This window comes from Urocitellus parryii, chromosome 1, assembly GCF_045843805.1.
Source record: "Urocitellus parryii isolate mUroPar1 chromosome 1, mUroPar1.hap1, whole genome shotgun sequence".
Taxonomy (NCBI): Eukaryota; Metazoa; Chordata; class Mammalia; order Rodentia; family Sciuridae; genus Urocitellus; species Urocitellus parryii.
In genome coordinates this window covers 250,218,890-250,241,401 of record NC_135531.1, presented here as the reverse complement: position 1 = coordinate 250,241,401, position 22,512 = coordinate 250,218,890, and the positions used below count along the sequence as shown (strand labels likewise).

Genomic DNA, 22,512 nt, shown 5'->3' with positions numbered 1-22,512 from the left:
GGTACTTGCCTACCATGTGTGAGGCACTGGCTTCAATTCTCAGCACCACATATAAATAAATGAATGAAATAAAGGTCCATCAACATCTGAGAAAAATATTTTTTAAAAAACTGTGGATCTAGAAAAATATACACTTTTATAAATACATCTCACAGAGTTTCAGGGACATTATCATACCCCCTTATTTCCCAGGTTTAAGGAACACTTTTAACTTATTTCACTATAATAAATTCTTCATATCTGTGGATTCTGCAACCATGGATTCAGCCAACCACAGATCCAAAATACTTAAGAGAGAAAAAAAATGCATCTGTACTGAACATATATAGAAGTTCGTGCCATTATTATCTAAATAAATAGAGTATAACAACTATTTACATAGAATTTGCACTGTATTAAGGAAACTAAAATTATTTAAAATACATGAGAGAATGAATGTAGGTTGTATGCAAATATGATGCCATCTTAGGTAAAGAACCATATTTTGGTATCCATAGGGTCCTGTTATTTCATTTGGCTCAGTGATTTGTTTTGAAAAGCCAACATAAATTTGTTAAATCACACACAGGATTTCATAGCATTTACTTTTCTCTTGGCCTTATTCTAAGTTGAATGGAGGTATACTTCTGGTTTTTAAGTTCTGAGACTTGTTAGAAAATTTTAAAAGTGAAAAGCCACATTTTTGATATATACATATTTTACTGGTTTTGTGTAGTAAAACATAATTTCTTGGGAATTAATTGGGAAAAAACAGATCATCACAGTAATGCAGAGAGATTATAACTTGCTAAAGTTTTGGTAGTCTCTTCTCTCCTAGTTTTATCAGTCTCGTGCTTTGAGTTGATTAATTAAGAAAAGGTGTTTTTATTTTGTTTTTCAAAATAAACCCAGGGGTGCTTAACCACTGAGCCCCAGCCACCCACCCTTTTTAATATTTTTGTTTTGAGACAGGGCCTTGTTAAGTTACTGAGGCTGGCTTTGAAGTCTCCTGCCTCAGCCTTCTGAGCCTCCAGAATTACAGGTGTGCACCACTGAGAAAGTGGTGTCTTATACTAATACTACATTATCATCTTAGAAGTTTTTCAGATAACAAACTATGCAGTGCTTCCTTATTTGTGGTTAAAATGGAAGGAATTAGAAATGCTGTGCTAGACATTATGCAATGTAATCACTAATTGATAGCACTGCAATATTTTCTTTGGGTTATTGGTTGCTAATACTGATTGTAGATAAAAGGAAAAAAAATATATACACATTAGTGGGACCTACATCTGTATTCCTTCCGTTTTCTCTGAGAAGGAGAAAAAATTTTAGTGTTAAAACCAGTGGGTCAGAAAGTTCTCCTTACCCTAACTATAGGTTTAGCTATCTGATATTGATTCTTTTGTTTTGGGGGACACATTTTCTCATAAATCTCAGCCAGGATTACCAGGGATTTTAAGAGTTGGCACTGGAGCTCTTCTTCATGTCAAAGGTGGGCACTATTGAAAAATAACAGGTTATTTAAATTCTCTGTCTCATTTTGATTATTTTTTGTTGCTTTGTCTTTAAGTTCACTGATTTTTTTTATTCAATGTCTAATGTTATTCTCATTTTTAAATTTCACAAATTATTATTTTTATAATGTAGTTTGGATTAGGTTGTCTTTTTAAAAATATTTTTTTTAGTTTTAGATGGGTACAATATCTTTATTTATTTATTTTTATGTAATGCTGAGGACTTAACCCAGTTCGTCACATGTACGAGGCAAGTGCTCTACCACTGAGCCACAATCCTTGCCTCAAAGATTAGGTTGTCTTTTTTTTTTTTTTTGAGAGAGAGAGAGAGAGAGAGAGAGAGAATTTTTAATATTTATTTATTTATTTATTTTTAGTTATTGGCAGACACAACATCTTTGTTTGTATGTGGTGCTGAGGATCGAACCCGGGCAGCACGCATGCCAGGCGAGCGCGCTACCGCTTGAGCCACATCCCCAGCCCGATTAGGTTGTCTTTTAAAAATTTTTGTTAACACCTTCTGTGACTCATGTTTTGAACAATATAGTTATAATTACTGTTAAAATATTTTTGTCTGAGAATTCTAACATCTGTGTCAATTTTGATTGGCTGATTTTTTTTTCTTTATTATGGATCTTGTTTGGCTGGTTGTTTCTATTCCTGGTAATTTTGTTATTAAGCATGTGATACTATGAATTTTATCTTATGGTGTTCTGGATATTTTTGTATTCCTAAAAATATTTTTGAAGTCTATTTTCTTTTTCAGTTGTTTGAAAACAATTTGATTTTCTTCAGGGTTTGATTTACTAGACAGTACTGAATCTGTGCTCAGTGTAGGGCTAATTTTAATTCCCCCTTTATTAGGGAGGACCCTTTACTTATACCAATCCTTAATCTGATTGGTGAGAAGAGGCACTATTTATGGCCCTATGTGAATTCTGTGACATTGCTATATCCACTTTTAGGTGCTTCTTGTTCCATATTCAGGTAGTTTCCTTAAAAGTATTGATCAGGGGATCTTCTGTAGATCTCCAGTGTTCTTTTTTTCTGTGTTTCTCCATTATTTTATCTAACACTTTAGTCTACTTGGACTTTTGGTTCTGCCTCCTTTACTCATGTGCATTTCCCTTCTTTATGTTGCAGTTTAGGAACTTTTGTTGTTGTTGTTGGTACAGGGGATTGAATCCAGGGCCACTTAACCACTGAGCCACATTCCCAGCCCTTTTTTATACTTTAGTTAGAGATAAATAAATCAAATTTTGTTAGATTTATTCCTAGTTTTAAAAAATTATTTTGTCCTTTATATTTTAAAAATCCATGGCTGGTTTATATAGAAGTATGATTGGCTTTTTAGTATTAATCTTCTAGCCAGAAATATACATTTACTTATTAATTCTAATAGTCTGAGGAATCTTTTGGACTCTCTTAGGACATAATCATATCATCTATGAATAATGTTGTTTCTACCTTTCCAGTCCTTATTCTTTTTGTTTCTCTTGTTTTACTGTACTAGCTAAACCCTCCAGTAAAATGTTGAATAGAAATGATGATAATGATCATCTATGACTTGTTTTCCGCTTGAAAAGGGTAAGTTTTTAATCATTTACCATTGACTGTGATGCTTCCTGTGGGCTTTTTTTCTTTTTATCCAAAATTCTTTGTGAATTTTCCAATAGATTTTATCATGAATGAATATTGAATTTTGTCACAGGCTATTTTTATACATATTTGGATAATCATATGAATTTTTTTCTACACTACTCTTAAATTCCTTTCTATATATGTTATTTTTATATATAATGTTAAATTTTATTCACCAGTACATTGATGTTTTTACATCTGTGTTGATTAGATCAGTCCATGATTTTCTTCTTTATAAAATCAGTTTTGGCATCATTTTTGTTCTGGTTCTTAAAAAAAGTTAAGAAGTGTTCTCTTATTTTCTGTTCTCTAGAAGGAGTAACAGAGTTATGTTTCTTCTTAATTGTTTTGAAGAATTCCCTGGTGAAACCATCTGCATCTGAGATTTTCTTTATGCAAAATTTTAATAGCAGATTCCATTTCTTTAATATCTTTGGGGCTATTTGAGCAGTCTATTTCTTTCATTGTTGGTGATTTATGTTTTTCAAGGAATGGTCTATTTTATGCTGTTACATTTATTGGCATAAAATTTCATATTTTTTTGATGTCTAAAAATTCTGTAGTAATTTGTGTTCTCTTTTTCCTTAATCAGTTTGCCTAAAGGTTTATCAATTTTATTATATATCTTTTCAAAGAACCAACTTTGACTACATTGTTTTTTTTTTTCTACTGTATGCTTGTTTTCTGTGTCACTTTCTATTCTGTGTTGCTGCTTGAAAATCAAGGACTGTCTATATATACAATTCAGGCTATAACTACATCATAAGTTTTAATGTATATTCAGTAGTATTCAGTTTAACCTATTTTGTAGTTTATGCTTTGATTTCTTCAATCCAAATATTATTTAGAAATGTAATTTTATGTTTCCAGGTAGTTGGTGTTTTTCCAGGTTTTTATTTATTGTTATTGTTATTAATGAATTCTAATTTCTGTTGTGGTTAAGGAGTATACTCTGAATGGCATCATCTTTTTTTTTTTTTTTGAAGTGTGTTGAAGATTCCTTGTAGCCCAGTATGTGGTCAGTTTGGGTAAGTTTCATGCGTTCTTGAAAAAGATCATAATTTTTGTTGTTGCTGGGTATGATTTTCTGTATTGGTCATTTAGGTCAAGTTTGTTATTGCACTGTTTAGATTTTAATGCTTTTTCTGTCAACTATTGAGAGGTGTGTTAAGGTCTCCAACTGTGATTGTGGCTTTGTCTGTTTCTCCTTTAAAGCTTGCAAATTTTAGCTTCAGGTATTTTGAGGTTATTATGGGGGTATAAAAAATTTGTGATTGTGGGATCCCTTTATTATTATGTAATATTTCTTTCATCTTTAGCAATGATTCTTGTCTTAAATTCTAAATCTTTAACTGAAATTACCAGAGTACATCAGTTTTCTTTTGGTTAGTGTGGTATGGTGTATTTTTCCCTATCCTCTACTTGAATCTTTCTGGGCACATATTTAAAGTCTATCTCTTTAAGAGATATGATTCTTTTAAAACATTATTTTTTAGTTGTAGTTGGACATAATACCTTTATTTCACTTATTTATTTTTATGTGGTGCTGGGGATCAAACCCAGGGTCTCATGTCTGCAAGGCAAGCGTTCTACTGCTGAGCCACAACCCCAGCCCCATGATTCTTTTTTGTTTAATCCAGTTTGGCAAACTTAGACTTTTACCTGAAGTATTTTTTTTCCATAGACTGTAATACAATTATTGATATGTTGGGCTGTATGTATAATATGTTTTCTGTTTGGCTTATCTGGTTTGTTTTCTTTCTTCTTTTTTTTTTTGCATGCTTTTAGATTACGTAAATATTACATTTTTCTGAATTGTTATGTATTATAATTTTAATGATTACCCTAAAAATTATAACATTTATTTTTAATTTATTGCATGTATAATACAAAGTATGATTTTTAACACTGTCGCATTACTGCTAAAATCTTAGAACCTTTAAACCTTACAAGGCAATTCAGTTACTCTGCATTGTTATTCCTTTCTGTGTTTCCGTGTTCTCCATCTAGGATGGTTTTCTTCTGTCTGAATAATTCCACTTAATTTTCTTGTAATATAAGCTTACTGGTGAGAAATTTCCCCCTTTTTGTTTGTTTGTAAGCATTTTTATTTTACCTTAATTTTGAAGGATATTTTTGTTAGGTATAATATTTTAGGTTGGCAGTTATTATGACTTTTTTTCTTCCTCTTCCTCTCTTCCTTTCATAGTTTGATATCTTAGGTATGTCTTGCTTGGAGTTAGTAGAGCATGATCAGTCTCCAGACTGATTTCCTTAATCAGTTTTGGAAAATTCTTAGCTATTCTTTTTTTTGAATATTGCTTTTATCTCTTTGTGCTATCGTTTGAGGCTTCTATTTGTGTGTGTGTGTGTGTGTGTGTGTGTGTGTACATACATTTTGAGCCTGTATCACCTTTCTCTTAAACCTTTTGTCCTTTTCCCTGCCTTTTCATTCCCTTCTCTTCTAGTCATTTCTCTTTATACTTTGGTTTGGGCATTGTATATTAATTTGTCTTCGGTTAACTAATCCTATATTGTGTCCATTTGCTATAAAACCAAAAATATTGAGTTCTTAATTAGATTGAATTTTTCAGTTCTAGAATGTCTGTTGGGAGCTAGGGATGGTGGCATGCACATGTAATTGAGAGGCAGAAAGATTGCAAATTCAAGGGCATCCTAGACTATCTAGTGAGATCCCTGATTAAAAAAAAAAAAAATTAGATCCTAATTCATTGGATGAACTGCTCCATCTTTCATCAATTTTATCTGTTTTCCCCAATATGTTAGAATTATTTTAAATAATTGCCATATATTTCAACTTTATTTTTGGGTCTGATTCTCTTTAGTTTTTTTACTTAATTATTGGTCATATATTATTGTTCCTTTGCATTCTTATTGTTTTTTTTTTTTTAAATTGTGTGCTAGATTTTGTATCTGAAAGAATTGTAGAGGCCTTTTACACTTTACTGTTACACAAGCTGGTGAGGGGCTAATTACCTCCAATCACCCAGAGATTAAGGTGCTTTAGTGTTATGTTAAAAGTTTAAAAAAACTCATTCTCTCTCTCATTTGCCCTTATTTTCCCCTTTTGCTTTTTTAATGGAGAACCTAATGAATATCCATATTCTTAGTCTTAAAATATTATGGGAGATCTTTCTCTATAGAGGTTCTCCACTTAGCTCTTCAGTATTTCTACACACACACTGCTTCAAAATCTGGCAGTTGTCTTTGTGGTTCAAAATTTTCAGGGTACAAAAGATGATCAGAGTCTTATTCCCACCCTGTTGTCTTAAAATCAGATGTGCCTTCCAAAAAAATATTACCAGTCTCTTTTTTTGTCTTTCCAGAGACGGTGTGTTAGTTCCCTTCCCTGCCATGCAGAATCTACTCATAAAATAAAAATTTCATGTGAAGGCCCAGTATATACGAGATTAAAAAGTCATTACTATGGTTAGAGTTAGGGGTTCCAGATATCTCTTCAGTCTAAAGAATACTGAAGACTTTATAAGGACAATGTAATTTATCTCTAAGACAATTTTGTTGTATTTTCTTTGTGTTAAAAAAATACATTTGGCCAGGATCTATGACATGTACATATAATGTTTTAAATTTTAAAATTGGGATGCACTTTTAAAGAAGAAATGGAGTGTAATGTGGTCAGCAAATATATGAAAAGAGACTTCTTACTTTCTAAGAAGTCTCTATTGTTAGCCATTTTAAAGTGGTTCTCTCTGACCAAAACACTTTATGATTTTATGCTAAAAATTCAAATAATGCACTTTCTGTGTAAAAAAAAATTATAAATTTTTTAGTTGTGAAACTGATTCAAAATTAATTTGTACCACTTGATACTTATTTAAGTTTGGTTTTATACAGCATACTTTTTTTAAACTTTATTTAATGTATTTTATTATTTTATGTGGTGCTGAGGATCGAACCCAGGGCCTTGCATATGCTAGGCGAGCATTCTACGGCTGAGCCACAGTCTAGCCCCTATACAGCATACTTTTAAGAAAAAAAAAATTAGTGGGGTGGGTGGGTACTATAAATCCAGCCTAGGACCTCTACCTACCCAAGTTCTTAAAGATAATTAATGACAAATTTTCAAACTAAAATTCACACTTTCTCCAAATTCATTTTTATTAGGTTTGATAAAGATACATAGGTTTACTCATTATTATAAAATTTTTTTAATCCATATTTTAAAAAATTAGATGACCTGTATTATAAATGTCTCATTAAAACTGTTCTTTCTTTGTGCTATATTCTTGAGAATATTATCTTAATATTTCACATTTTTTCATTTTTATTTTTTATAGGTTTGGGAAATATTTAACTCTCAACAAATGAATTCCACACTTGAACTCTGCTGCATTCCTGTGCCACCTCCTCCTTTAGAAAACTGATTTTAACACAGGTAAAGTTAGGACTTTAACTTTTTAAAGAACACATTTCCCTTATAGTTAGACATATAGAGTAACTTATGTTTATTATACAATCTTTACCTGAAATCATCATATCTTAATTATTGCCTTTGAATTCCATTTTTTAAAGTATTACTCTTTTATTTTATTTTTATTTTTTTTAATAATGCTTATGTGATTTTTTTTTAAAGAGAGAGAGATAGAGAGAGAATTTTTTTTAATATTTATTTTTTAGTTTTCAGTGGACACAACATCTTTGTTGGTATGTGGTGCTGAGGATCGAACCCGGGCCGCACGCATGCCAGGCGAGTGTGCTACCGCTTGAGCCACATCCCCAGCCCAGTATTACTCTTTTAGTAGTAGCTGAATTTGAGTTATTGAATTTAGTCAACAAAATTACATTGTCTAGCTACATCTAAATCAGTGCTATCCAGTAGAATTTTTGTGATAATGGCTGTGTTCAGTATCTCTACTGTTTGAAATTAGAGACTCTAGCCACGTGTGGCTTCTGGCTGTTCGAAATTTAGCTAATGCTACATTAAAAAAAAATTAGCTGCTGCTTTCTCTGATATTTGTTATTAATGTAAAAAATATACAAAACCAAGAGAAAATACTCATTCCCCAAATTCATTGTGGCTCTAACCCAAAATCCTGCACAAAACCCAACAAATTTACTGTTTTCAGAGAAAACTGATGCCAAGACAAATGAAGGAAAGGAGTGTGAAAAAGCAAAATTATCTAGTTGAATCCATCCAGAAAGACACTTGGTGGGGATTCAGAAGTGGCTGACAGGGCAAGGTTGCTGGAAGCCTCACACAAACAAGATTCTAAGTGGAGTTGGGAAGCAAGAGGACTCCCAAAGGCAGTGTAGATAGAGTTACTCTCAGACTCAGTGTGCTAGGTGTGAGATGATCAAAAGCTGATCTCACTGAAATGTCTTATGAAGTCTTAGTAATGGCTGTAGGTCAGGTTAGACTAACACTGTTCTCACCTATGCCAGCTAAAACTTTCACCGGAAGCAGGCATGAATTTGCCATCATCAATCTTACAGATCCATAATGCAGTCTTGGATGTGAAGGTTGCAAAGACTTACTTGAGAAAGGACTTAGAATATAGAACCTGTGGCAGGTGAGGAGAATGCAAATCCAGCTTTATTGAGCCCTCCCTGTGCAGTGGTATTTCTTCACCATCTCCCTACCTCTTTAGGAATAATGAAATTGTCTGGGATGTTTTTCTAAGTGTAACTGATCCCATTTCAGAATTTTGCGTACATATGGAGAACCTACAATAGGTGAGTAGAAGTGTTCTCCAGGTTTAGTTTCTCAGAAATTTGGGATTATACTAGATACAATCTAGTATAATGGTATATGGAAACAGGGCAGATTTCATAAAGTGAAACCAGATGGGTCTTCTCGTCAGCAATCCAGGGTACAGAATGTGTCCAGTCTCTTCTCTCCCCAGATTGGAGGAAAATATGTAAATTTTATTTCATTTTAATTATTTTAAATAACCATAGCTGGCTGTTAACTTCTGCACCAGACAAAACAAGGACAGCTTTAAGTTTTTCCTTAGGGAATTTGGTTTTTACAATAATAGCATGTCTTAATTTTAAATTTCAGACATATACTTAGACATGTCTTCATAAGTGTTGACCAGGTTTGAAAGTTTGCAGTAATGAAATTGTTATTGGCTATTCTACATGTTGTCCTGATAATAATATAGCTTGATTTATCTAATAATAATTTTTTAAAAAAAATTTTTAATTGTTGATGGGCTTTTATTTATTTATATATGATGCTAAGGATTGAATCCAGTGCTTCACACATGCTGGACAAGCACTCTACCACTGAGCCACAACCCTAGCCCCCCCCAATAATAATTTTTTATTAAAGCTTAATAATTATACATAATAATTGAGTTCATCACCATAAACTCATAATCATGAAAATCAATTGTAGTTCATTATCCCTCCCACTTTCCTTCTCCCTTTCCCTGCTGTTCTTCCTCCCCTTTCCCATATTCTTTATCCTCTACTTGTCTATTAATTTCTGTTTGATTGGTTATTTATATTATCTTATCCTTCCTTCCCTTTTTATGTTTTTTCTAGTTTCCTCATGTGAGAGAAAACATTCGACCTTTGAATTTCTAAGTCTGGTTTATTTCACTTAGCATGATATTTTCCATTTTCATCCATTTATCTGCAAATGCCATAATTTCATTCTTTTTATAGCTGAGTAGAACTCCATTGTATATTATTCAATAATTTTGGTTCTCTAAAAATCCTTTAGCATTTAATCATTCTTTGCTCTGCTCATTGTTATATCCTTAACATCTTACTCAAACCTAGCATATAATTGATGTTCAGTAAATATTAGTTGAAAGAAAGGATGAATAATCTGTGTACTTTACCTCTGCAGGAAAAATGTTTCTAAATTGTCCAGAAATGACATAATCGTATTGATATTATTTCTGTTATAATAGTAGCTAACATCTGTGGAGACTTATGTTGTGCCAGACATTGTTTTAAGACCTTATATGTTAAATTACCTAGTCTTTTAAAATCTTTGCTGTAAGTACTTGTATTATCCCCATTTTGTAAATGAAGAATTTGAGGCCACAGAGTAGTTAAGTAACTTTTCCAGAGAAATACAATGTGTAGGCCATGGAGCTATTAGGCTGTGTTGCCAGCTTATATTCTGACTATAAACTGACAGTTCTTAACAAATTATATATGTTGACTTAGGTAAGACAGAACTCCTAAACCATGTAGATAATAGAGAGCTTATTGTACTTGGACAAATTTTGTGAGTTTGCTTTTTGGCAAATAATTCTTGACCCTCTTCAGGTCATATTCTAGCAGTTTATTTTATTCATTATGTTGTATTTAGGGTCTGCTAATAAAAGTTGTATTATCATGGTCATCAAAAAGATAATAATTTTCTGTAATGTTCTCTGTTGTTCTGTACTCTGGAAATAAGGCAGTGTTGGTTTGAAGTGGGCTGCATGCTGGAATACTAGCTTGAGTTCTTGCTTTTAAACATTTATAGTTTCACATATCAGGTGACTGGATGAATGTAATATACAGTGGAAGAAATGATCTCGAGATTTCTTTATTGTCTATTTAGTTTACAGCATATTTTTACTTCTGTTCTATAGTTGCTTTTAGATACTAGAAGATGTTAAGCCTGATTAGGACTTTATGTTTACAAAATTTCTTTGTAATCGCTAGTATACTCTTTTCAAATAAAGTCAGTAAAATATACTTTTAGGATTTTAGAGTCAGAAATTAACTAACTATAGGAAATCGAAGCCCAGAGAGTTTAAGTAATTTGTCCAAATATTTAAGCAGTGTGGTTCATTAATTCAACAAAAATAAGTAATTAAATACCTGTCATATATCCAGATACCATAGTATGCTTGCTAGGTTTGCATGCATTTCCAATACAGACATGGACTCTCTTCCCCTTGAATATAGTCTGATGGGGGAAGACAGACAATCAATAAGTAATAAGGACTAATAAACAAGATTTGGAACTCTATGAAAGAAATAAACCTTGTGTTGTGATAGAAAATACTGAGAAATGATGAAAGGCTGCTATTTAGATACAGTGGTTGGAAAAGGGCTGCAGAGACTTAATATAGAAAAAATTTAAGAAGAATAGCTCCTGGTAGAAGCACCCTTGGATTCAGTCTCCAGTACTGGGGGGAAAATAGGAGCAATATAGCATTCCAGGCAGGCCTTCAAGTATAGCATTCCATTCAAGGCCTTCACAGATGCCTTGGGGTGAAGGTGTTTTTGACATAGAGAAACTGAGAGTGTGTCTAAAACAGAAAACTGAGGAGAGTAATACGAAAAATGAGATTGGGGTCATATTACATATTGCATTTTTCAACCATAGGTTTTAAAGTTGGCGTTCATTATTTATTTTTTTGGCAGTGCTGGGAGTGATCTAGGGCCTGGTACTTGGTAGGCAAGTTGTTTACCACTGAGCTACAGCCCCAGTCAATAGGTATTAAATTCAAATCCGAGTTTTATCACTTAAGCTATGTTTCTTTGTGTAGTTTATCATTTAAGCTGTGTTTCCTTGTGTAGGTCACTCAGCCTCTTTATTATCTGTTAGACGGGATAACAGAAGCTATTTCATACACATACTTTCATGAAGATTAATTATATAATACAGCAAACACCTTGTGATTAAAAAGTATTCTAAGTGTGTAATAACTATGTGATGTAGGCACCGTTATTATCTCTAGTTTTGAAAGGCAAGAAATGAGTCAGAGAGGGTTTGAGTATAGCTAGTAAAATGGGGTAAGAGGGTTTTAAACATAGCTAGTATATACCTTTAACCCCGTAGGCAGTTTGGTATCAAGAGTCTGAGTTTGAAGTATTGTCTGGAGATCCTTTAAATGGACTTGAAAATACAAAAGTATTTTTCATATTAATAATAAAACATCATTTAGCCATGGGGGTGACACATACCTGTAATTCCAGAGACTGGAGAGTCTGAAGCAGGAGGATTGCAAGTTTGATAGCAGTCTTGGCAACTTAGCGAAACCCTGTCTCAAAATAAGAATAAAAAGTACTGGGATCTATCTCAGTGGTAAAAGTGCCTTTGGGTTCAATCCCAAGTATTGTCCCCTCCCACCACCACCACCCCAAAAATGGAAAAGAAAAATAAACCAACAAATAGTATTTGCCTCTTCTACTATCATTCTCTAATATAGGGAAGTTTTTCAGAACTTGATTGAATGCAGAAGCATTTATGAGCTTTGGCTGGGGGTGGGGGAAGATGTAAAAAAAATGCTACTCTTACTAGATTTGTTTTTGTTTTGGAAGATATAATTTTTATTTAAAATGTTATTTATGTTAACATGTAATAGGCTTATTTTTTAAATTAATAAACTAACTTGTTTTTCTCATAAATCCTTCCAGATTCATTTAAAGAGTAAACTATGAATGTAATCCTTTTTATGAAAGGATTTATGAGAAACACGAGTTTGATCAAGTTTTTTTTTATGAGAAGGAGTTTTAGCAGTCAGGCAACTAAATTTTGAAATAATAGTAGTCATTCATACTAGGCATTTCTAGAATTTAACTTTTATTCACTTATCATTTCCTTTGATATTATTCTCACCACACAGTGTTGAAAATTTAATCCAGTCTGAGTGCTTGAGTATTGCTTGAAATAAATGCAATATATTACTGTATAACTGTTTCAAATTGAACAATTTTCTCAAATAGAAGATTGTTTGACATTAATTCAAAGTCAGAAAAAACTGACGAATCTCTCAGTCTCTAATTTCAAAGACAGGCAAGGTTGGTGTTGCTGATTCATGCATCTTGAAGAATATCTACCTGTCAAAAGTTTCTGAGTGATTTTTGAAGAAGCTATTTAATTTTTCAAATAAAATTGTTAACCAAGTAGGAAATGCATGCAAAAAATCTTAGGGATTGTTACAACCAAAAACAAAGCTGTCAATGCTAAAAGTGCTAAATAATGTTCATGAGTTCAGGTAATTAAATAAGCAGAGGTTTGAGTGCCCATAATGTCCCCAGCACTTGAGAAACAGCGCCTGTCTTGGAAGTACAGATTCCAGTGGCAAACACAGTAATAAGTAAACGAATAAGATAATTAGATTTGCTAAATGATATGAAGGATGTGGGCAGAGTGATAGGGGTTGTAGGGAGAAGGAAGAAGGGGTTACTTGTTTAACTAAAGGAAGCCTTCTCTCAGGAGATGGTATTTGAACTGTGTCTTATACAGCAATATTCAGGGAGCTGGGAGAGCATGGTAAGTGGCAAGTATAAAGACCAAAGAATGAGGCAGATAGTAATTATAAAATATATTTTTAGAAAAAAGAGAATAGGACTTGCACTATTGTCCACTAAAATATAAAGTCATAGTAGTTAAGATTATAGTCCTGGTGGAAAATTTAGTGCAAAAAGTAGCTCAGAAATAGTTACAAGAATATGTAAGACTTTAGTATGTGATAAAAGTAGTTTTTCAAGTCACTAATGCAAAATATGTTAGAGAAAAGAATTTTAATTTTATATCATGTTCTAAAATAACTTCCAGATTCATTTAAAGAGTAAACTATGAATGTAATTAATTTTAGAAGACTTAAGCCTTAACCAAGTAAGCAAGGTGATTTTTTTTAAAAAAAACACAGTAAAATATATTGATAACTTTTTGCTATGTCCCTTTCAATATATTCTCTGTTAATGTTTTAGCCATAGGTACTCACTAGAGTATACTGATTCTGATTTTATTGTATTAGTTTTATTATTTATTGTATTAGTGTCCAGTTGATTTCACTGTTATACAAGTACTTTGCTAATACTAAAACATTTTTCTAATCAGTAGATATTCAGGTTTAGGATTTTTACTTTGCAATGAAGTGGCAGGAGGACTCAGTGCTAATGTTATAGTGAACCTGGATTTTTTTTTGTACTATTGTGTAATTTGTAGCTAGCTGTAAAAGGGATACCAGTCCTTTCTCTACATCATAGCCAGGTGAACTTTGTTATCCACATATTTAATATCCTAAGTCACTTTTCAAACTTCTTAATGTGCACTAAGAAGGCCCTGCTTATCCCTTCACATGCTTTCCTCTCTACCCTAAATCCTTGGGTCTTGTGCTCTATTGCTCTAAGACTCTTGGGTCTTTTTTCAGATCTTACAACTTCCTGTGTTTTTTCTTGCCACAAGACTTTTATATGGTTTGTTTACTCTTCCTAGAATGTTCTTTTTCTAACTCCTCCCCAATTTTATGGATCTTTGATATTGTAGATTAACATTAGCTCAGAGAAGTTCCCCCATTCCCTGCCCCAGTATTGGAGATTGAACCCAGGGCCTAGCACTTGCTAGGCAGCTACTGCACCATTGAGTTACATCCCCATCTCTTTTTATTTTATTTTGAGACAGGGTCTTGCTAAGATGCCCAGGCTGGCCTCGAACTTGCAATTCTCCTCCTTCAGCCTCCCAAACCACCACCATGCCAGGCTTCTCTCTTTCTCTTTTTAATCTTGTAATTTATTTGAAGAAATCTATCAGTTTATCCTAAGATAGTAACAACGTAAGTTACTGTTTTTTGTACTCTGCTTGCATAGTACGTAGTACTTGGTCTAATAACATATTTGTAGATATCTTAAAATCTTTTTGAAATTCAGAGAAAAAAAATTTAAAATTATTTTTTAAGAACTCTATTTTGGAATTTAACATACTTAGGACATATATCTTTTGTTATTTTATTACTGATTGATTTTAATGGTCCTTGAACCCATGGTCTCATGGCTTGCTAGATAAGCACTCTACCAGTGAGCCACATCCCCAGCCCCATTGTCTTGTTAATGAAAAGACATCCATTTTTGTTGTTTCACAGTTAGTGCCTCATTCTCCCTAAATTCTTTATTTTCTTCTCACCTTTTGAGTCTTAAAGTAGGAAAATTTATTTTTATTGTCTTATTCACTTTAAAAATGATACATCTTATTGTTTTATTCAAAATTCCATGGCTTGAATATCCTCAGATAAACACTTAATGGATTAGTGTGTATTTGTTTCCAGGCCTTTTTCATGTTTTATAGAACTTGTAATTGAAATTATACTTTATATACACAATTTGCTTTTCCTATTTGTACATTTTTCCATCTTAGGAAATTTATGAATCTATCCTCTTCAAAGGTCATATTTTGTATAGTGCATATGTTTATTATCAGTTTGCTGAATTTGTGCCTCTCACCATCTACTTTATCTAGGTTTAATGTTTATAATCTGTCACATGGTTGCTCTGTGATGTATAAATCATTCTGGTTGCATAGACTCTGCATTTTTCATCGACAGTGTCTAGTTGATTTCACCCTGTATACTATTTTATTTTTATTTTTTTTTTTTTGTGTTACTTGGGGATTAAACCCCTGGGCACGGTACCTCTGAGCTACATTCTGAGCTATTCTGAGTTATTCATTCATTCACTGATTTTTTTCCACCTTTTTTTAATTGTTGCATTATAGTTATACATATTGATGGCATTTTTTGTTACATATTTGTACATGCATACAATATTACTATAATTTGACCAATATCACACTCTAGCACTTCTCCCTTCCTTCTCTGCTTCCCACTCCTTGGTCCTTTTCCTCTGCTGATCTCCTTTTGATTTTTAGGAGATCTACCCCACATTGGTTTTCCTTCTGTCTGACTTCCGAATATGAGAGAAAACATAACACCTCTTAACCTTCTGAGTTTGACTTATTTCACTTAACATGTGGGTCTCTAGTTCCATCCATTTCCTGCAAATGACCTAATTTCATTTTTCATTATGAATGAATTAAACTCCATTGTGTATATATATCACATTTTCTTTATCCGTTCATCCATTAATGGGTACCTGGGCTGGTTCCATAATTTGACTATTGTGAACTGTGATGGATATGCATGTATCACTATAGTATAATGACTTTAATAATTCCTCAATATAAATACCAAGAAATGGTATAGCAGGGTCAGATGCCTAGTCTTTTTTTTTTATTAGTTGTTCAAAACATTACATAGCTCTTGAGATATCATATTTCATACATGCCTAGTCTTTTAAGGAGGCTCCATTACTGATTTCCGTAGTGTATTGGACTAATCTACAGTCCCATCCAACAGTGTAAAAATATTCCTTTTTCTCCATATCCTCTCCAGCATTTATTCTGCTTCGTATTCATGATGACTGCCATCTGACTTGCATGAGATGAAATCTCAGTGTTGATTTGCATTTCCCAAATTGCTAATGATGTTGAACATATTTTTCTTGTATTTGTTGGCCACTTGTATTTCTTCTTTTGAGAAGTGTCTCTTTAATTCATTTGCCCACTTATTAACTGGAGGTGGTTTTTTAATTTTGGTGTTAAATTTTGAGTTCTTTATATATTCTAGATATCAGTCCTCTGTCAGAAGAGTAGTTAGCAAACATTTTCTCCTCATCTGTGGGTTTTCTCTTCACATTCCTATTTGTTTCCTTTGCTGTACAAAAGCTTTTAAATTTGATGCTGCCCCATTTATTAACTCTTGGCGTTATTTCCTGAGCTTTAGTGTTCCTATTGAGGAAGTTATTGCCTGTGCCTAAAAGCTGGAGCATTGACCCTGTGTTTTCTTCTATCAGTTGCATAGTTTCTGGTCTAATTCCAAGGTCTTTGTTCCATTTGGGGTTGATTTTTGTGCAGGGTGAGAGATAAGCATCTACTTTCATTCTTCTATGTATGGATAACCAGTTGTCCCAGCACTGTTAAAAGGGCTGTCTTTTCTCTGAGTGGATATAATTGGCACCTTTGTCAAGGATCAGATGACAGTATCTGTGTGGGTTTGTCTGTTTTGCACCATCGGTGTATGTGTCTGTTTTTATGCCAGCATCATGCACTTTTTATTAGTATAGTTCTGTAATGTAATTTAAAGTCAGGTATTGTGGTAGCTTCAGCATTATTTTTTTGGCTTAGAATTGCTTTGACTATTCTGGGTCTTTTATTTTTCCAGATGAATTTTAGGACTGCTTTTCCTAGTCCTGTGAAGGATGTCATTGGTACTTTGAAGGGGATTGCATTGAATGTGTATATTGCTTTTGATAATATGGCCATCTTAACAAAATTTCCTGCCTATCCCTGATAATGAGATGTCTTTCCATCTTGTATCATCTTTAATTTCTTTCTTCGGTGTTCTATAGGTTTCATTGTTGTACAGGTCTTTGACTTCCTTGGTATTTTATTTTACCTTTTTGAGGCTATTGTGAATGGGATTGTTTTCCTGATTTCTTTCTCAACAGATTCATTATTGGTATATAGGAAACTATTGATTTTTGTAACCTGTGACTCTGCTGAATTTGTTGATTAGATCTAGCAGTTTTTTGGTGGAGCTTTTTTGATCTTATCATCTACAAATAGTGATAATTTGATTTCTTCCTTTTCTATTTTTATCTCTTTTGTGAAAGAGAAAACAATAGAATTTGGCTGTTAGCAGAAGAAAAGAGAGAAAGAGAAACAGGAGAAGTAGACAAATGAAAAACACTTCAAAACAAAACAAAAATATGCTAATAAAAAACCCTAACCCTCAACAGACAAAGCAAGGAAAAATAACTACATTTAAAAAAATACTAAAAATGAGAAAAAAGAAATAAATATATATAAGTATATATGTTCATGTACCAGTAATCACAGCAAGAAAAAAAAACAAACAAAAACAAAAATCACACACAAAAATGAAAGAAAGATTCTTAAGTGAAAAATCAAGGAATTATTTCTACTGAGGTGGTCAAAATGGTCAGTGAGAAAAGATGGATACTCTGTGTGTAACTTTTTTCTATTTGTTCTTGGGTTATGGACAAGAGTAAGGGCTGTGGGTTGTTAACCCTTCCTCTTTTTGTGTTGTTCAGCAAGCCACCAGTTGGAGTGACCTAAGATTGAATTTGGTTCAAATAATGTCAGCTTCTCTTCTCCCCAGTATCAGGTAGGATGGGATGTTAAGTACTGTCAGTTGGAGTTTTGTCTGCACTGACCAGATTGATGTATTCCCAGGGTCAGTCCACTGCTGAGTTTTATTAGTGAAGTTCCAGCAGGTGCCGCTTACGTCTGATGAGGCTTCAGGGTCTTTGCTTGGTGGTTTCTGCTCTGGAGAGATTAGATCAGTACACCCCTTGGGCCTGGCAGTAGCCCATCTCTCCTGTAAATCTGGGTCTTGGGAGCCTCCCAGGGATTCTATTCAAGTGGTAAGGATTCTATTCAACTGCTGGGTCAGTACAACATTTCCAGGCTTCCTAGGCTTAGTCACTGAGTGTCCATTCAGATTCCCAACCACTTCAGCTGGTCACAGGAGCCACCAGACTCAAGGTGGAAGCACTTTTCTGACTTGAATCCCCTTGGGTAAAATATTTTCTCTATCTATTTTACTCCTATTCTGCTAGATACACAGGAGGCCACATGGTAGGCACTTGCTGAGATAATCTAACTGTGTTTGTTCAGATCTCCCAGCTCCCACAGCAGGAGCTGCAGCATGGCCACCTCAATATGGTTCCTGTTCCAGCTCTTAATGGCCTGTTGGAAAACATGGGGCACTTTTCAACAACCAGTGTACAGTGCAACTTCTGGATCAGCTAAGGGCACCCTGCTTTTCTGATCTCAGGTTTTTCTGTACTAAATCTGTCCATTGTGTTTCTCTCTGTTTCCCTTCTCTCAGTGCTGAACCAGTGCCACTACTGCTGCTACCGCACCTGGCTTGACTCTAATGTAATCTTTCTTCTTTATTTAATGTGTGCAAATTTCTGAGTCTAAGACACTCTGCCTATCCTATTGAGTTTTAGTGAACTCCCTCTTTCATTCACCTCAGAGAAGCAGGTACTATTACTGATTGAATCCTGAGCTGCGGAACAACTGGGAATGCAGTCCTCTAGCCCATCATCTTGAATCCTAAATCACTAATTTATTTATTTATAGATAGTGTTTCATTAAATTTCCCAGGCTGACCTCAAACTCGTGGTTCTCCTGTCTCATTCTCCCAAGTAGCTGGGATTGTAGGCATCCATCACTGTGCCTAGTAATGAGGATACTTTCTTTGCCACTTTAAAGTATAGTTGTCGGCGTTAGGATAGTAGCTTTCAAAAATATCATTAAACATAGAATTCATTTCTGAAACTTTTTGTTTTAATTGCACTCCAAACTAAAAACAAGTCTCCTTATCTAAAATATATATTAGATGAGTCTCTTTAGCGAAAGGTACACATACATCATTTACCTTTGGTAGTTTCTTTAAGTAATGCTATCCTTAGGTTCAGTACTTTTCTTTTCAATTATTATTTTTAGCATTAAAGAAGAATAGAAGGTAAAAGAAGATGCTGGGATCTGAACGTGGTGTTGTGGAAGAATGGTTGTCAGAATTCAAGGTAAATTGGTGGGGATAAGAATGTATTATATGATTCTGTGTGTCAATGGTTCAGATAGTGAATATGTGTTCAGTGGAAAAACATACAAGTATACAATGATATAGAAATGGAAAAATATGAAATAACATTTTTCTAATTATAGTTCTTTTAAAATGTACTGATGAGAGTAAGGTCCAGAAGGGAATAGGTAAAAATGAAAATAATCGTTGGAATCGATGAAGTGATAATTAAATTTTAAAATATATTCAATAAATGTTGGGTGTGATGGCGAACACCTATAATCCAGATACTTGGGAGGCTGAAGCAGGAGGATCACTTGAGCCCAGGAGTTCAGAACCATTCTGGGCAACACAGGGAGACCCCATCCCAATAGAAACAAATGAAACAGTACAATAAAATTTGCTAAAAAAAAAAAAAAAAAAAAAAGAAGCTTTTACACGTCAATAAAACATAAAAACAGGATGTGTACCTTATGTTTTTATTTCTTGTAATTAAAAGATGTAGTTGTGATAGAAAACTATGTAACGTAGGACTATTATGGAAATTGTTTTGTAAAAAAACTTGGAAGAATTGCAACACATTCTACATTTATTATTATTTTTAGGTTAGATTAAGATGGCCCATTTCAGCAAATATAGGTGTAATGAGAGATTTCCAATCATTTTTCATGGTTGAGTAGTCAGAATTGTATGATATAGTGTGGAAACTTAATTTGTTTTACTAACACTCATGGTTATTTCTTATATTAATTATTTTTACTTTTCTGCTTGACTCTCATAGATCTTTTCAGGAGGCATTCATGAAATAATGTTCCTAAGTTCCCAAATATAAGTTCATTTTTGTTTTCCTTTTTTTTTTAGGCATTACCTGACACTCAAATCACCAACTATGCAGCAACTTTACACCGGAAAAAAGCACTTGTACCAGCCCTCTATAAAGTTATTCAAGATTCAAATAATGAGGTAGGAAAATTGATAAGAAAACCAATTTATACATAGCAAAGTGAAATATATGTACTAAAACACATAAACGTAAGTTTTGTAGTTTCTGTCCTTACTATGGATCTGGAAATTTTTCTTTCTGCTGTGTTTCATTCTGATAGTTGCTTTGGCTTTTCCCATTTCCTCCCTTTACATATTTTAAAATATTTTGGCCCAGTTTTTTCCTGTTGAGGACAGTATGTTTTGATTCTTGATTTGAGTGACCATCATCTCAATAGATTATTTAATTTGAAACTTGTCTATTTCCCATTCTGGAATGTTTTCCTGCTTTGGAAGCCAAATTTTAAATGTGTACTGATTCAGTTTTCTGTATTTTAATGTTGTTTACTGTTATTTTATTAATAATATAAAACTATGTGTAATCACTCTAATCAGTGAAATCAAACTTAAGTAACATAAAATGATGCTGCTAGTAATTTTAACCTGAAAATGATTAGAGGATGTTAGTCTAAATAGTCAAAATTAATAAACTTAGAATAACAGTTTCCTGTCATTCAATCTTATAATAGAAGGACAAAAATGCTGCTATTGAATCTATATATTAGCTTATGCCAAATACACACATTATCTTTCCATTAACACAATAGTATGACATGTAGTTTTATCACCACTGGATTCATGTATGCTTTAAAATGAAAATGAAAGGAACACACAGGAAAGTAGCTTCTTATCTTCCCAGATACAGCCTCCAAGAATGCCTCTGCTGTGTACTGGAGTGAGTTTGAAGAAATTCAGGTAATCATCTCCTAACCAGCAGCTTAACTTAAAATGCATCTTCATTTTTGTCCTATCACTAAAAGCCTGCTTATTGACTTCTTTCTTTCCTGTCTCCTAAATTTGGATTGGCTTTTGTTAGACTTGCATCTGTTGATATTTGTAGTAGCAATCACAGGATTCATTTGCTTCTTTTTCTCCTGCAGTGTATTTCTGAATGTTTTATAACTTTAGGTATGGATAATGTATATAATGTATATCCTTGGCCAAGTGTGTTCAGAATTCTCTGTTTGATTAATGAATGCGTGTTCCCTATCCCTTGTTTTACGCTGTCTTAACATATAAGCTTTGCTTATTAAAAATTTATTTGTTTTATAGTTTCTCTTTAGATTGTAAGCTCTTCATGGGCAGTGGTCATAGATTCTGTATTTGTTATTTCTTAGAATCTAGTATTTTGTCATATATAAAAGAACATGTAATAAGTATCAATTGGGTTGAGAGTTTAGCTCAGTGGTAGAGTGTTTGTATAGTATGTGGGAGGCCCTAGGTTTGATCAGCCCAGCATCACTAAATAAATAAATATTGTTTACAGAAACAGTGAAAATCAAAAAGATTCTAGAATGCTGTGATTTTCATTAGGACTTACAGTGTATAAAAAATATCTTTTTTCTTTTTTCATATTTTGAGAGCTATGGCATTTTTATTTTTTTTAAACTTTCCTCCTCTAAGTTGATATGAGATTTGAAAAGTCATTCTATTACTTTATTTTGTCACACTTATTAATAATATTAACATTTAGGATCTTGTAGCTGTGTCTAGAAATGGAGACGATGTAACCTGAGAGTTCAAGACCCAGTATTCATTATATTATATAATATAATCATCAAGCCACTAAAGCAAGTCTGGGTTCAAGTCTTCTGTCAAGTCAGGTTCTGTGTGTCCAAGCTTCAGAAAAACAAAACAGAATGATAAGTTGTATAGGATCTTAAAAACAGTTCTGGACTTTACTCATAGAAGGACTTTTTGTTATATTTTAAAACATATATTATATTTGGCTTTTGCCATATACACACACAGAGACCGGATTTGATTATATTCTGAAACATAAACAAATGGATTATTTAGTTAACAAGTTGTTAGAGATACTGGGGTGCCAGGAAAAATTAGATGTGTACTTGGAAGTGTCTGGGCAAGACAAAATTTACTTTTGCAGAAGGGTGTGCTACTGATCAAGGACTGGAAAGCAAGCACACATGGGAGGCAGAGCAGTCCACCTGTTTTTATTCCTAAAGCAACACTGCCCCTTGCTCTGACAGGAGCTCAGG

The 22,512-nt window shown here is 33.3% G+C and overlaps 1 protein-coding gene across 2 annotated transcripts in view; it reads left to right on the top strand.

The window, feature by feature from the left end:
* Hycc2 (hyccin PI4KA lipid kinase complex subunit 2) overlaps positions 1 to 22,512 on the top strand; it is a 78,040-nt gene that overhangs the window by 17,032 nt on the left and 38,496 nt on the right. Inside the window, exons 2-6 of one of the 2 annotated variants that reach the window (XM_026405365.2) lie at positions 3,010 to 3,083; positions 4,124 to 4,165; positions 7,457 to 7,554; positions 20,333 to 20,434; positions 21,153 to 21,208. Coding sequence is in view for 1 of the 2 variants with exons in the window: in XM_026405364.2 (XP_026261149.1) it covers positions 19,422 to 19,472; positions 20,333 to 20,434 (153 nt within the window). In the remaining variant the exon portion in view is untranslated. Of the gene's footprint in view, positions 1 to 3,009; positions 3,084 to 4,123; positions 4,166 to 7,456; positions 7,555 to 19,392; positions 19,473 to 20,332; positions 20,435 to 21,152; positions 21,209 to 22,512 lie in introns of both variants that reach the window. The other variant, XM_026405364.2, reaches the window with a different exon arrangement.